This window comes from Teleopsis dalmanni, chromosome X (genome assembly GCF_002237135.1).
Source record: "Teleopsis dalmanni isolate 2A chromosome X, ASM223713v2, whole genome shotgun sequence".
Classification (NCBI taxonomy): Eukaryota; Metazoa; Arthropoda; class Insecta; order Diptera; family Diopsidae; genus Teleopsis; species Teleopsis dalmanni.
This window is the reverse complement of record NC_051848.1, coordinates 56,671,045-56,687,662: the sequence shown is the minus strand read 5'-3', so window position 1 is coordinate 56,687,662 and position 16,618 is coordinate 56,671,045. Positions and strand designations below refer to the sequence as shown.

The 16,618-nt window shown below is 28.4% G+C and overlaps 1 protein-coding gene across 1 annotated transcript; it reads left to right on the top strand.

Annotated features, from left to right (window-relative positions):
- The first annotated feature begins 2,621 nt into the window (after positions 1-2,621).
- Positions 2,622-12,547, top strand: LOC119689541 (skin secretory protein xP2). Its single transcript, XM_038104390.1, has 3 exons — positions 2,622-2,692; positions 2,830-2,902; positions 10,402-12,547. Exons 2-3 carry the CDS (start codon positions 2,891-2,893, stop codon positions 11,809-11,811), a joined length of 1,422 nt encoding a protein of 473 aa, XP_037960318.1. The 5' UTR covers positions 2,622-2,692; positions 2,830-2,890; the 3' UTR covers positions 11,812-12,547.
- Positions 12,548-16,618: the final 4,071 nt, after the last annotated feature.

Genomic DNA, 16,618 nt, shown 5'->3' with positions numbered 1-16,618 from the left:
CAAAAACGTATCGAGTATATAATCGTATTAATTCATATCGACGTATGACTTTGGGGTGTCTGTTCTTGATCATCCGTCTTTGCTCTTCAATAAGAGCACTGCAATAAATGAACTTATCTATTACTCAAATCAGTGAAATTCTATTAACTTAATACAAAAAAAAAGGGTTATGTGGAATGCATAATAATGCCACAATCATGCACTAACTAATATATGAATAAAATCTTGTATAAAGAGAGTTTCGTATAGAAGTTGTATTGGAAATTAAATGTCTTTCTAAGGCTTCAGTTAATATAGACCATAATTGAACAGTATAATAAATCTCTATACCCACATCTCCTGATAATGTGTGACAAGTATATGTTTTATATGTATATAATCTTTGAATATCTTCGGCGTGCTATATTATTGATTAAACTTTTTATTTTGAGAAAAATAAATAATTAAAAAATTAATATTTAAAATAATATAATAATTAATATTTAATATTAATTATGTTTAAGGAATAATATAATACAATTAATATCTTTTTTGTGTTAGACAAAAAATTACTACTATTACATTTCATAGTTAATTTGATTAAAAGGGTCTTTAACTTTGAGTGATTGATCTTTGATTAAAGGAACTGTTATGTATTCTAGTATTCAATGGTTGGTTAAGTATTCATATATTGAATTTTGAATTTTTGGCTGACCATACAGCTGTTTCGAGTATTGTCAAATACCCATCATCAGTGGTCTTGAAAATAATTCTTGTATTTAATTATTCGTAAATAATTATTTTTTGAGACTGCAAGAACCAGGATTTGAATTCGGGTCCTGCCAAAAGTGAAGCTCAGAATCAGTTTTAATAGTTAACATGGTAGTTAATGTCAATAGTTTGATAGGTCTTTAACCTGGTGCTTGTAGTCCAAATATTGTGAAGGGACTACTAAATGTTGTTTTCTGAGTAAATTAAGTTTTGATAGACTTCTATAACTCAATAACGTAAGTTGAATGCAGACTTATTTTTAATAGTTAACATGTTAGTTAAAGCCATCAATTCAATAGGTTCTAAGCTAACTCCTGCTGGCTCCTGCAGCCCAAATATTATAAATAGACTACTAGAAGTAACAACTATTTGTTAAGTCAAAACTGCTGTGTTAACTAAAAATTTTCTTAATGAAAAATTCTTTTATTATTCAATATTTCAATTATTCTACAGCTGGTTTATGATTTCGTTCTAATATAATTACAGCAAGTGAATGTGTTAATAAAAAACTTTCACAGCAAATTAACAAAACTCCAGAAAAATGTGCGAACATAAAAATGTTAGGAGCAGTTGGTTAAAGAGCGCTGACTCTAAGCTTCAAATGTGGCAGGGCACGAGGTATTTGCAGTTTAAAAAAAAAAATTATTTACGAATAATTAAATATAAGAATTATTTCCCAGATCACTGTTGATGGATATTTGGCAATACTCAAAACAGCTGTGTGGTCAGCCAAAAATTCAATTAATTTAAATAATATAAAAATGAGTTTTTGTTATAAATAAATTTCTGTTGTTCTATTATAGTCCTTTACTATTTGTACTATTTTATCTAAAATGTATAATCACAATAGAGTACTATTATTTCAGCATTGGTTGCTAAGGAATGCGTCTAAAAATGTTAATAATAGTTTTTCCGCTTAAAATTTAATCATTGAAAGTCAATTTTTTTTAACAAAAATATTTATTTCTTGAAATTCATTGTATTCCTAAAATAAATTTCGAGGAATGTCTATTTTGGTTGTAATTAGGAGAACACATGAACAAACAATTGATGTTTAATTCAATTTTATTTCCAGGAAAATAAATTTTTTTGCTTAATTAAACATAAGTTACGTTTTTTTGGCGGGAAAAGCTAAGCAAGATGATCTTAGTAAGTTTGTTAATGGCTTAGTGAGGTTGTGAGATCGTATGAGTTAGTTTTGAATATATATGGGTATTAGTGAAACTCTGTACAGCTTTTCAAATTTTTGCGAAGGTTGTAAACATAAAACCAAGCTTGATTTCAATACAAAGAAAACTTCAAAGTTGTGTTAGTGCTTAGAGAATTTTGTAGTTGTAATTGTAAAAGAAAATTTGTCTGTGTTTAGTATTAAATAACACATATAATATAATATTTAAATGAAGTTTAAAAAAAAATAGTTTATTTAAAAATAAATTATAATTATATATAGTTTTTTATTTAAGTATAATTTAATATAAAACTTCATTAAATTTAGATGAAGACGCGGTAAATTTATTGTTTAGTGTTAGTAAATTGCACCGCTTAGCACACACACACACTAAGAAACGATCGACTAAATACATTCAAACTGCAAAAAGCTTTTTGGTCTTTGCACTCTTGAGCACGCAAACAGCCTACAAATGCTTAAGCCAAGCTTGAAAATAACTGCTGAGCGTCACTCTCACTTTCAACTCCAGTGGGCTTGACTTTGCTGCTTTATTTCTTTGATTTCTGTGACTGCAAAAGCTTTTGATTACTGAACTCATTTACTCAAAAAATTTCTTGAAACTCTTTAGGTGGCATGGTTTATTTTGGAAATATGGTCAGGGTATAAAAGCCCCCGTCTAACTAAACTCAGCATCCAGTCAAAGGTTTGGAATCGTAGCGGTTCTACAATCCTTTAGTTATTTATTGGTTACGAGTGTGTTTCGTTTTTAAAGAGGTGCTTACACAAATTCATAAAAAATTTTGAAGTGCTTTTTTTTACAATAATAATTTTTAATTTAATAATAATTTGCAATTATTATTTAATAAAAAAAATAAAAATAATAAAAAAATTTCATTTATATAATTTTACAGTGCCGTATTTGCCATTGAGCTTTGTTGATTTGAAGAAGTTTTTTTTTTTAAGAAATACAAAATGAAATTATTTGTGAGTATTAAATGTTTATAATATAATAATAAAAAATAAGTCATATAGACTATTCAGCAGTAATTAATATATTAAACTATATCACATTATATAGTGTTATAAAGAAAATAATAATATGAAATATATACTATTAAGTCATTGATATCTGCGAAAATGCAAAATGGAATAAAAGTGTCAAAAGTTAAAGCTGAACCTATTTAAGGACTTAAGGTCTTACAGAATCATACAAAATGGTTCCAAAGTGAACACTACAGTTATGCATGAAGGACAATTGTGACTTCAAGTTACTCCAATAATTCAAAAAAAATAACATTTGATTCAGGTTTAAAAATGTTAAAAATATATGTTAAGCCAAAAAAGTGTTTCCATACAAAAAAAATTAATAAAATTTTAATAAAATTTTTCAGATGATTTTAAAATTTTATATTAAATTTAGTTTGAGTTTTCATAAAAATGTATTTGACATTATACTTAAGGTTGTTTATATTCCATTTTGTATTGGTAATTGTTTCATTGGCTTGATAAAATTATTTTAACAATATGATGATATTTCTATAATATATTAAAACGACATGAAATGTTTTAATAGAAATCATTTTATATAGCTTATTATTTAATTTGGCTTTTAAAAAATATTTCGAGTAATGTGATATATTTTTTTAATATTACTAATATTACTAATATTATGTTTCAATAATATTATTTTAAAGTACATATTATATTTTGCAATTTATTATATATTTTTGTATAACATAATAATAATACGTTTATGGTAATATATATATATATATACAGTTTTATACCTTAGATAATGTTATATATACCATTATTATTGTAGTATATATAATTACAATTTATTATACATCTCTTCCACATGTCTTATGCATATGTTATCCTATTATATGATATATAATAATAAATATGTTATGTTATTATAATGTATCAATATAATGTAATATGATACAGATACAGATCGCCAGACACAGAATACTTATTGTGCATAGACCTAAATAGACCTAAATCAACTATGGTCTGCTCCGTTAGGAGCCAGTACCATGTCAATTTCTATTCTATAACTAAATAGATCTACTAGGCATTTCTAGTATTTGTTCTAATGATAGTCCAGGACTCTTGTAATTTCTCTCAACTCTAAAATAGTTTTATATTTTTAATAGTAATGTACATAAATGCTATTGATGACTTATTAAATATATAGTTTATTGTTTTTCATTTTAATTTAAATATAATTTTTTTAGTGCGTTTTTGCCTTCTAAAAACTTAATTGAGTTTTATTTTTTAAACTTCAGTAGATCATAGAAACTATTAATCATAGAGACCATTAATAAGAGTTATAATTATATTTTATATGTGTATCTATCTTCAATCGATATGATCAAATGTATTTAATAGTATTCAATAATTATTTTTATTGATACATAAAAAAGTACTTGATATTTAAAATTTTCTCAAATTTAATGCAATTTGAATTAAAAAATTTTTTGTTGTTGTAGTTTGCTACTGTTTGAAAAATGTGTTTGAAAAAATTTATATAATTTTGATTTAAATATATATTAATTGGTAGAAAATTATTATTCATTTATGAATTTCAAAATTCTATTTGTAAATCAATAGTCCACTTATTATAAACTTAATGTTTTATTTAATATAGTTTATGTTTTTTATGTTTTTTTTTTAATTAAATATAAACTTAATTAAATAATTAAGACAATGTATATAATTTTCACTAACATTATAGTCGTATAATGCTTTTGCTTTGCAAAATAATATTTATTATTATTATTATTAATATGCTTTTAGCTGAATTTGTATATTAATACACCAATATGATAGTTTCCGTGTATATATTTGATATATTGGTATATTTCTGCCATAAAAAATATATTTAGATTAATATGCAAATAATTTATTTTGCAATTAAGAACTCAAAAAGTCATAATAAAGCAATTTAATATTTAACTGTGCTGCTCATGTGGTAGACTTTAAATAGAACTAGATATAGACCCATATAGGTCTATGTCTAGTTAGCATAACTTTACCCAATTTACTAGATTTTAAAGAATATTTGTGGTAGACCTCAAACAGGTCTCTTGTAGGTCTGTGTTTCTCTATAATCATGTTATTAGATATGTTCTCTGTTAATGATATAGTATTTTATGAGGACTTCAATGCTATATGCATTCTTATTTTAAAAGTTGTCTGCTTTTCATATAGTTTTTAGACATTTTTTGCGATTCTTGAGAAAATTTTTTAGCACATATTGCTTGCTTAAGATTGTCCAAAATTTTGTGAAGTCTCTGTACATATACCATATATTTGTGAGGTTTGATAACTAGGAATACAATATAACTGATATTGACCGTATACAAATAAATTATTTTCTTGACGTAGGTACGTTAAAAGATAAACAGATTTAATTATACTTGTTATAGTTCATTCGACCTACATGAATTATATAGATAAGTTTTATAGATACTGATTGGTATATACAACAAAACCTAATAACAAAATTTGAAAACTGGACTCATGAGGAGTCACCATTGCCACCAAACAGAAAAACCACAACAATGAAAACTCTCTTGTGTAAAAACGCTTGAGTTAGACTCATACGGAGTCACCACTTCCACCAAACAAAGAAACCAACAATGAAGACTCTACCTACTCTACAGATTCATGAGTTAGACAACTTTTATTAGTCGAAGAGGAGCAGTTGTTTAAGTTGTTCCAAATTTTGCAAGGATAGTGTGTTCACTATCTTGGACACATCCACTATTTTGGCTGCCTTTTAAAAGAGTTTTGAATGTTGTCATTTATTTATAAGTTACGTTTTTTATTTTACTCTGCAAAGTCATTTTCTTTGGTTATATGTTGTAATATATAAAATAAATGTAGGTTTACATTAAGTTATGTGAAATATGACACGATTAACGCATAGTTACTCTCAGAAATGAGCAGTAAACAAAGATGCATAACATTTAAATAAATTATTAACAAAAGCAAATAATAAATAAACGTGATACGCCCTACGCCCATTGTTGTAATATAAATTTGCTACGTAAAAAAATAATTTTTTGCAAGCAAGAAATCACTGAACCTTTTATAACTGGTCTATTCAATTATGCTCAATGCTTAATAGATACTTTATTTCTTTAACGTTTTGATTGTCCATAAATCATTTCTGCGTTATTTCTCCATAATAAAATGATTAGCAAATAATATTTTACCTTTTTTTTTTTAATGAAAACCATGCGATGCATTTAGCATAAAACAGACGTCAAAGTAGCATAAAATATTTAGCCATGCACTTGGCCATTTTACAAATTATGTGTAAATCGTTTTGGTTATAAAAAAAAAAAAACAAAAAAAAGAATTTTGTTAACAAATAAAAAAGTGTTAAAAGCAAGAAAATAAAAAATTATTAACAACAACTTTTTTATGTAGCCGTAGTCTTAACGTCTTAACGTCTTAACGCCTCGAAGTCTTAACTTTGCCTGAAGCAATTTTATTTTTTATATGCAAACCACAACTGGACCGAGCGTGCGCCAAAACATAAAATTCATTCAGCGGCAATTTTGAAAACATAAACAAAAGCTACAAATCGCAAAGGTACGCTGAACTGGCTATAAAACAAAAAGACTTCATAAAATTAAGTTAAAAAAACCGTAAATAAAAATCAAAATAAAAAAGAAACAAAAAAAACAAAAGGTCTTGAAAAAAATTCATTCATAGAAACTCACTCGCAAAGAAGGCAACCCAAAACAATGAATCACTACGAAAACCGTACGCCATATGCTTTAGCCATCTACGAACGCCGAAGCCGGTAAAGAAGCAATACTACCACTGTCTGCCTGTCTGCCTATCTGACGGGCGATCCGTCTTTCGCAGTGCGTTCAGTCTGTATAAATTTGTATATAGTACGTATGTGGCTCAGTATAACATACATACAGTTCCTGTCTCTACCTGCTGCTTTTCAAGCTGTTGGTTTATATACGAGTATCTACAACCGGGAAAAAAACTTGGTCGAAAAGTGAATGCTCCTACAACCGCAAAGCTGATTATTAAGCTGCCGTGTACTTCGCGTAGATATGTAAATACCTATTATATACTCGTTTATCTCAGCTAACTGGGCACATTCGCCACAATGAATTTTATGTATTGTCATGTTATGAATATTTAATTAATGTCTTAAACATTGCAAACATTTCAGCTGGTAATCTGGTAACAGGTGCGATACTGTTTTTTGCTTCTCGTTTCTTGCTTTAATTTAATTCAAATAATATTTGACGCCGTCAGTAAATTTGATTTTTATTACACTTCTATGGTAAATTGAATGGGTCCGTCAACAGCTTACCCATAATGGCAGGTCACGCACGTCTTATGACTCTATCAGATTTCACTCGGTAATACCACTTACCAACCAAAACACTTCATAGCTTTACTTTCGCTTTTAAGCTTTCAAATGTAAGAAATTGTCATAGGTTTCGACTATTCGTCTAATCCCTACCAGTTGGCGTTGGAGGTGGTGTTTGCGTTTGCGTTATTAAGTAATGCGATCATTAATTATGCAAACTGTATAGACTACGCATATTAAATTTAAAATAATATTTTCAATACCCATACCCAGTACTGTTTTAACGATGTGAAAAAAGTGAAAATAATATAACTTTTTTAAACATTTTCTGCGTTTAATTTTGAAATTTATTACTAGTTCCAATTCAATAATTATAACCAAGAAATTGCTAAGATATTACACAATAGGTATTAATGCACTGGTAATAAATACCATTTAGAGTGTTATTTAGTCAAAAAAAAAAAAATGTTAACAAAATTTGTGATAGAACGAAAGTAACCTTAAAAAATTGAGTTAAAGTTGGATATAGTATAAATGCCTCTTACAAAAAGCCCCACAGATTCGAATTGCATCTTGAGTGAGCTTTTTGTGCAATTAACTCATATAATACGGATATGGTTTCTCCGATGTGACTTTTAATTCTACGCTATTGGGCTACGTGATCAAGAAGGCGGTTCCCCCGTAGTTAGGCTTGGGTTACCCATATTCCAATAATATTTTTATATAAAAAACGCGATATTGTAAATCATAATTTGTGTAATCCATTTAATGGCATAATTAGGATTTACTTGAAAATATTTCTTTTGTCTTATATGTAGAGAATACTGTCAAGAAAGGTTAGATTCCTTTTTAGATAGAATTATTTTGTAGTATGTCTCTCCCTTGGCTCCCTATGCTATTGCATTGATTACAAAAGTTAGCAATATCATGTTTTCTATAACAAAAATTTTTACATTGTTGCAGTGGTGCGTTAAGAGAAGATTAGGATCTATTTCCTAATCCTCTCTGCACGATATTATAAATTGCTGTTTTATATAAATAATGCAATGGCATAGCCAATTTTATGTCAAGGGAGGGACTTACTACAAAATATTTCTTTTGTCAGCATATTTGTTGTCACATCTGCAAATTATATTGTCAAGGAATGGAACTACCTACTAATCCTCCTAGATACGCTACTGAAACAATGTAAATATTTGGTATATAATGAAAACGCTTTAAAGTGAAAAGTCTAGTAAATGGATATCTAACTTATCCTTGCAATGTCACTAATAAAAGCATTTATTACTACTTCATTAGAATATTCGTAAGAATTTCTGAATCACGGATTTTCGAATTTAATAAAATTATCATTGATACAATACTTTTAATTCAATATTTAATGTTACTATTATGTTTATCAATATTTTTTTTAAATAAAGATTTTTTATTTATATTTTTATAAGTTTGAATTTATTTTTATTTTCAATTTTTTTTTTTTTATTCCTATTTTTTTATGTTTATATTTTTTTTTTAATTTTATTTTTATTTTATTATTATATTTTTTCTTTAATTTTTTTGTAAATTTTTGAGTTGTCTTATTGCCAAAATAAATATGTTTTTTGCTATTTCCTATATATGATATAATTTACATGTAATTAATTGTGATTTTCATTTATTTGTATAGTAATTAAATATTATTATATGCTATATAATATTTAATTATAATATTCCATATAAAATTAATTTATAAATATAATTTATGAAATTATATGTAGTATAATTAATTATTAATATAATATAAAAAACTTAATGAATATATAAAATAATAAACGTATTAATTATTTCTTTAGTACACTAGAAATATTTTTTCTAAATTCCTTTGGTTTATTTAATTAATAATTATGATTATTATATTTTTATAGTAATTTAAAAATTTTGAAATATTAAAAAAATACAAACAATTAAACCAATTTTTTTAAAACTTCTTCTAAGTATCATCTCTGACTTCTGGTTAATTATAATCTATTTTAAAAAAAATCAAAGTTTCACCTTTTTTATTAACTAAAATTTATTATATAAAATTTGTTATTAATTTATTTATCATTAAGTTATATAAATTTATTATTTTATTTATTTAATAATTATACGACTTTTATTAAATTTTGATTTTTATGTTCCGCGAATGTATTTTTACACATATGTTATATAATTGTCATTAAAAGTAATTTTTAACTATATACTATATTTTTAACTATATGTATAATTATTAAAAATATTTTTATATGTATATATTATATATATAATATATAATTATATTATATATAATTATATTATTTAATATGTGGATATATTTATATTTTTGATTAATATATTTTTGATTAATTTGAATTATTTAAAAAATGTTAATTTGTATTTAAAATAAATTTAATATAAATTAAAATGAAAAATTAATATAAAATTTAATTTTGTTTTTTTTTTTTAAAATTTTTTTTTTATGATTAAAGAAAATTATTTAAAAAAAATAAAATATTTATTTTTTAATTATATTTTTTTTAAATTAAATTATTTATAGATAATTTAATTTTTCCTATTAATATTTTCATTTTTGTTTTTATACTATTATTTTATTTAACTTAATAGCATTTATAATAATTCTTCTTATTAAGTTAAGGTATCCGTATTTGGCAATTCTAAAGAAATTTTATTTATAATTATTAATAAAAATACTATTTAAATAAATTTTGAAATAAACCAACAAAATATAAAAACGTTTAATAATTTATCTCAAAAATTTTTTTTTATAACAGATGTAATATATAAATATATCGTACTTTTAATAATGGAAAATATAACTTTATATATATGCAGCTTATTTATTTTTGGTAATATAAATTTCTTTACATTTCCACTTATTTTTATTTTTCTTTTATATTATATTATTTACATTTACCATTTTTATAAGTCAAGAAGTTTTACCAATGGCTGGTTTAGCGATGCCCTTATTATATTTAACATATTTTATTTTTATAGAATATATATAATTTGCTTATATGCACATAATTTTATTTAACTATTTGAAATAAATTTAATTTTAAAATAATTTTAATTTAATTTACTGATTGTAATAAATTTTCTTTTTTATTTTTAGTTCTGTTTAGCCGCTTTACTTGTGGCATCAGCTTACGCCGGTGATACTGCCGCCAAGAAATCTGCTGAAAAAGTACCCCTAGAAAAAAAACTTGACAAACGCGGTTTGCTCGATTTAGGTTATGGCTATGGACACTCAGGTTTAGATGTTGGTTATATTGGTCATGGCTCAGTTGCCGGTCATGGTTATGGTCTCTCACATGGTGGTGGTGCCATTGCTATTGGCCATTCTGCTCCAGCTGTTAGTTACGGACATACAGCCGTTGCTGCGCATCCAGAATTCCTAATTAGTAAACATGCCGATGTGCAGAAAACAATAACAATTACAAAAGGTGTGCCAGTACCAGTTACCGTTGATCGCCCATATCCTGTTGTGCATGAAAGACGTGTACCAGTTGAAGTAAAGGTACCAGTGCCACAACCCTATGAAGTTATACGTAAAGTGCCAGTTCATGTTAAGGAATACGTCAAAGTACCCGTGCATGTCCCACAACCTTATACTGTTGAAAAGCGCGTTGAAGTGAAAGTACCAGTACATGTCGACCGTCCTTATCCAGTTAAAGTACCAGTACCACAACCTTACGAAGTAATCAAGCATGTGCAAGTACCCGTAAAAGTACCAGTACCACAACCCTATGAAGTTATTAAACAAGTCCAAGTACCTGTCAAGGTACCCGTACCAGTACCACAACCCTACGAAGTCATTAAACATGTCAAAGTACCTGTACATGTGCCAGTTGATCGTCCAGTGCCAGTTGCAGTACCAAAACCATATCCAGTTACTGTTGAAAAGCCATATCCAGTAGTCGTTGAAAGACAAGTCAAGGTTGAGGTACCAGTACGCGTTGACCGACCATATCCAGTACCTGTTGATCGCCCATATCCTGTGAAAGTACCAGTTCCAGTGCCACAACCATACACAGTAGAAAAACATATACCATATACAGTCGACCGTCCAGTACCAGTGCATGTTAAAGTACCAGTAGATCGTCCATATCCAGTGCATGTCACTAAACATGTACCTGTCACTGTCGAAAGACCTGTAGCTGTGCCAGTAGCCGTCCCTGTTGTTGCCGGCCATTCAGTTGTACAGCACGCACCAGCTGCCGTAGCAATTGGTACCGGTTATGGTCATGGTGGCGCTTTACTTTCTGGCGGTGGCCATGGAGGCGCTTTGATCTCTAGTGGTGGCCATGGAGGCGCTATATACTCTAGCGGTGGCCATGGAGGCGCTTTAATCTCTAGCGGCGGACATGGTGGCGCTATCATTTCAGGTGGCGGACATGGTTTCTCTTCAAGCGGATATGGTGGACATGGCTTTTCATCTAGTGGTCATGGCGCAGCCCTTATTTCAACTGGTCATGAGTCGTATGGACATGGATCATACGGTTATGCACACAAGAAGAAATAGATGTATTCAAACTAACCCAAAAACAAAAATATGTTGTAAATGATTTTTTTTTAATACGAATGATAGTTTTAATTTTTTAACAAATCAAGCAAATTGCTACAAGGAACGCACTGGATATGATAAATAATGATGCCGACTTCGTCAAGAACACATACAGTAATTTGAATTTAGTTAATATAGTATTGCACCACCAACGAAGCAAATTTCACGCGACTTCAACTGGAGTAAACAACACTCGAGTTGCTGAAAATCATCTTATGACCCAAAGTCAATTAAAGTCGTAATCTGTTATCAGAAAATTATTTGTACTTTATCTCTGCCACTTAGTTTTTAAGTTGCTTATTGTAAATTATTTCTTACGCAACTAGAATTTTTGCCATTGTTTTTAAGCAAAATCGAAATCGAAAGTTTTGACATCCCTGTCTATTCAAAAGATCGAAGAAGTTTAGGATAACCTGCGACTAAATGCTTGTAATATCTCTGGTTACAAACAATTTAGTTGCAGTCCATTTATCAATGAACTTCCAAAAAATTGGAGAACATTCACCGCTTACACTGGAAAAAATTGTGTTGAAACTTTGAGAGTTAAATGATCTGTACCTTGTTGAACATTGTGATATTCTGTTTATGTTCATCAAACAATTAGAACAACAATTACTCATAATTTCTTGCAGTGTAAGCACTGAAATGTCTTGAAGTGGAAGAATAAAACGCAAACTTCAACGAAGCTGCCACACAACTTTTAGTTAATACTTTTCTTTCGGAAAATGCTGTATAATTCTAACAACACAAACAATCTTATATCATTATTATTACTTCTGCGAATGTATCTCTCTCTTTAATATGTGTATAAATTAATTTTATATATATCTTTTATGTAATTGTAAATAAATGTTAAGACAAAATGTGAAAAATAAAAATTTTCTTAAAAATACGAATGCATTTCATTTAAACGTTCTTCGTTATAAGATTGTTCTTTATGGTTCCAATGGATGTACAGAAACGACTCTTCATCAGTTAATTTTCTTTCTAGATAAAATTTAACAATGAAAAATTCAGTAGAATTACGGTACTTAAATGAATGAGTGTACTACTCGATATTCCATTATATTACAATATAAATGCGGAATGTGATTATTTAGTCCAGGAAACGAAAAAATCATATATGAAAACGGGATTTATTTTCAACCTGTGTCAAATTACTGGATGTTAATGAAACCCCAACCCGAAAAATATTTAGTTTTCTTGACTAAAATATTCCTAATCAGAATATTTAAATCATTTCAATTCGCTAAGTACGACAATGTATTTGTTATCAAATTAAAGAGTATTTGGGAAAGAACTTAAACAAATTAATATATTTAGGTGGATCGATTTTGAGATATTAAACATTTTTGGACTTAAGTTTGATTTTGAGTAGGCGTTTTCTTAGGCATTCTGTTTTTTGGTATATATTGTAATAACTTACTGGGTGTCGTCTTCAAGCAGCATGTCTCTCCAGGCGCCTCTGCTGCGTGTACGCCTTCTCCAGTCATGTACATCAAGTCCGGTTAGTCCTCCCTCAACTTGATCATTCTAACGAAAATACGGTTTACCTCTATCGCACGCCATCTGTCTCCAACTACTTTACAAACACCTTTTTGAAGACGCTGGAGCATCTTCATCAATTCTCACGACATGACCACACCAGCGAAGCCGCCACATGTTAATTCGCTGAATTATATCAGTGTCGTGATAAAGCTTGTACAGCTCGTGATTTATTCATATGTGGAGAAGTCGTCTCCAACTCGTAGATAACGAAAGTTCTTACGAAGAACTTTTCTCTCGAACACTCCCAGTGCTGTTTCATCATTCTGTGATAATGTCCATGCTTCTGTGTCATACAGAAGCACAGGAAAGATGAACAATCTATAGATCGTTAGTTTGTTTGTGAAGAGAGAGCTCTACATCCCAGTTACCTACAGAACCCATAACAGCTCCTATTAGTAATGGTGATTCTTCGTCTGCTCTGGTCACTTTTTCTTGATTGTTTTTTCCAAGAAGTAAGCTGTAAGCAGTGGAGGACCGAATAAACCATTGCAACAAGCAACCACGAAACACTCAACATAACATTATTTGGCGTCAATCTAGGCTTTGAAATCGTTTGTAGAGGATCACCGGCTTTTGACCATGATCACTTGCGTTGTGTATTCTCATATTAAATTAATTTTCGTTATCTTTGCCTCACCTGGGCTTTTTAGATGATTTTAAACTGTCAAATGTTTAGTATCTTTGTTATCTCTTGACAGTTTTCATGTCATAATAGTGAGATAGATTAAAAACTATAAAGCATGGTTGTATAGATATGCAATATGATTACGCAGTATTTAAGAAGATACCTAAACGGTTCTACTTTTGACTGTTTGTTATTATAATAAAGTATTTAGAAAGTTTGGAATATGTTTATACGTTTTTCTATGTTAACCATAAATCTTTATTATTTCAGATCTTTAATGGCAGTTAGTAGATACTAAACAGATAGAGCTCTATAATTGAATCAGAGTTATGTATCTGATTAGGTTTAGTTATGAGACTTGTTCACATGGAAATTAACTAGTATCTCGCCACTGATTGTAGAAAATTATGCAAAATATAGTTATAATCTATTACAAATGGCTCTGATCTAATCAGTTATCACCTTTCGTTTGCTAATAGTTTTTAATATTGACATATGTAAAAGTGGCATAAAATTGTATTAAATTAATAATTTAATTGTTTCGATAAGTTGTCCGGGTCTACAGAGTAATAAATTTAAAAACGGCTTTTGATATATAAATTTTTACTATGAGTAATAATTCCACAGTTTTTCTTACATTTATTCAAATATTTTTTAACCAATTATTATAAATTATGAACCAAATATGTTTGCATCTTATTATTAAACAATTAAGCAGGTTTATATACTTTTTAAAATTAATTGATTATTTAGTTATGTACTTTAATTCAACAAAAGAGTAGCTACAGTGAGAAAATTTTGAAACTGATCGCTTGCAGCACTGGTTGCACTAATAAAACTGGCTAGAACTACGCCCATTTAAAATTGATTTTAATCAGATTATTAATATATACCGATTTTATTGTCATGCTGAGGCATGACGACTTGATTAAGTCGGTAATATGATTATGAAAACAAATTTTTTTTGTAATAAAACTATAAGACTTCAGACTAGTTTGTCACTCTTCCTGAGGTTTGCTTTACTTAAAACAAGATATAAACAAATGTGAATGTAGATTTGAATGTAAATATTTAGTTTCAAATAAACCAAAGGTTATAGGTACAAAAGTATTCATTTAATTTATTATTAATAGAAATTAATACAATATATTGATAGAAATAAATAAAATATGAACTGTACGTCTCCGCTGCTTACACAGAAAATGATCGTTCTTTAGAAACGCAACATAAAAGTTTTTCTTTAAATGGGTCTTAAAAAGCTTATTAAACAATGGACTGGTGGGAAATGATATTAATACTCCAAGTAATGTATTAATGGCAAAAATAATGACTTATCAAATATATAGTAATTTTTATAATGAAATCACAACACAATTTCTACCAGGCTTCCATACTTCTAACTTTGACTTTCTCTTGGGCACGGGTGCCTCTTTAATAGAAAAACAAACTTTTAATGTAGGAACTAATAGAGAGTTTAAGCCATAATTCATAAATGTATAAGCTATATAATTTATACAGCATTTGTTTGCAATGTTTGCAGTTGAAAACAACAAAGTGTTAAAGATATATACTGTTGTTAGATGGTAATTACACATCACAAACAGAATTTATATAATTAAGATTTTTAGGGATGGTACATGAGTTCATTACTAGTATTATTTACCAGCATCGAATCAGAGGCGACCAACAACAGCTTAAAAAATCAATCAAAAACTTAAATGCAGTTGTGAAATTTTGACTCCAAATAGAAAAACCATCACCGTTGTTTAAGTAGACCCATCAACTATTATTGTTATTATTGTTAGGACATGTGACCGTCGGTTCTATTGTGCTCCTTTCTGGGTTTAGAGTAGGTTCCTAAGTCGTTTTGTGTTAATTAAAAGTAGTATAGAACCTACTTTACAGAGTTTTATTGCCTCTTCCGCAGGAATATACATTCCGATGAGCCTATTTCACATGTGCATTAGCGCAGGGCATGCTAACAACATATGTATTGCCGACTTCTCATTCTCTTCACACAATCTATAGTTCGCATCCGTATGTATACCCATGTACCCTAATTTTATGAACCAGTTGTACAAAGAAATATATACCAGGGCTATGAACCATAACCGCACCGAGAACCGCAAAAACCGATATTTTTGCAGAAATGAAAATCGAAACCGAACCGATTTCTTTTCTTTTGATCTGGAACGAAAACCGAAACGGAAAAAATTCCAGTTCAAAGCCCTGTGATGTATACTAAAGTCTTTGTCAATTTAGTAAATGAATGTGAAGTATGATAAATTATATAAAACATTTTAATTCATTTATTTGGGATACCATAAAAATAAAATAATATTATGTTATGAAAATATAGCAAAGAAAAATTTGCCTAATTGTGGTAGATTAGAAACATGGGACAGGTCGCTCAAATATTAACCGCGGGTCGCATGAACCCCGCGGGTTATGCTTTGGATAACCCTGAACTAAAATATAGTGATACCAGATTCCTGCCTCGATTATATCATAAACTAATTCGAAAAAGTTATTTCCAGTTCATAAGCTTATATTTACAAATATTTGTTTAAATTCAAGTCAAAATTAAAAAAT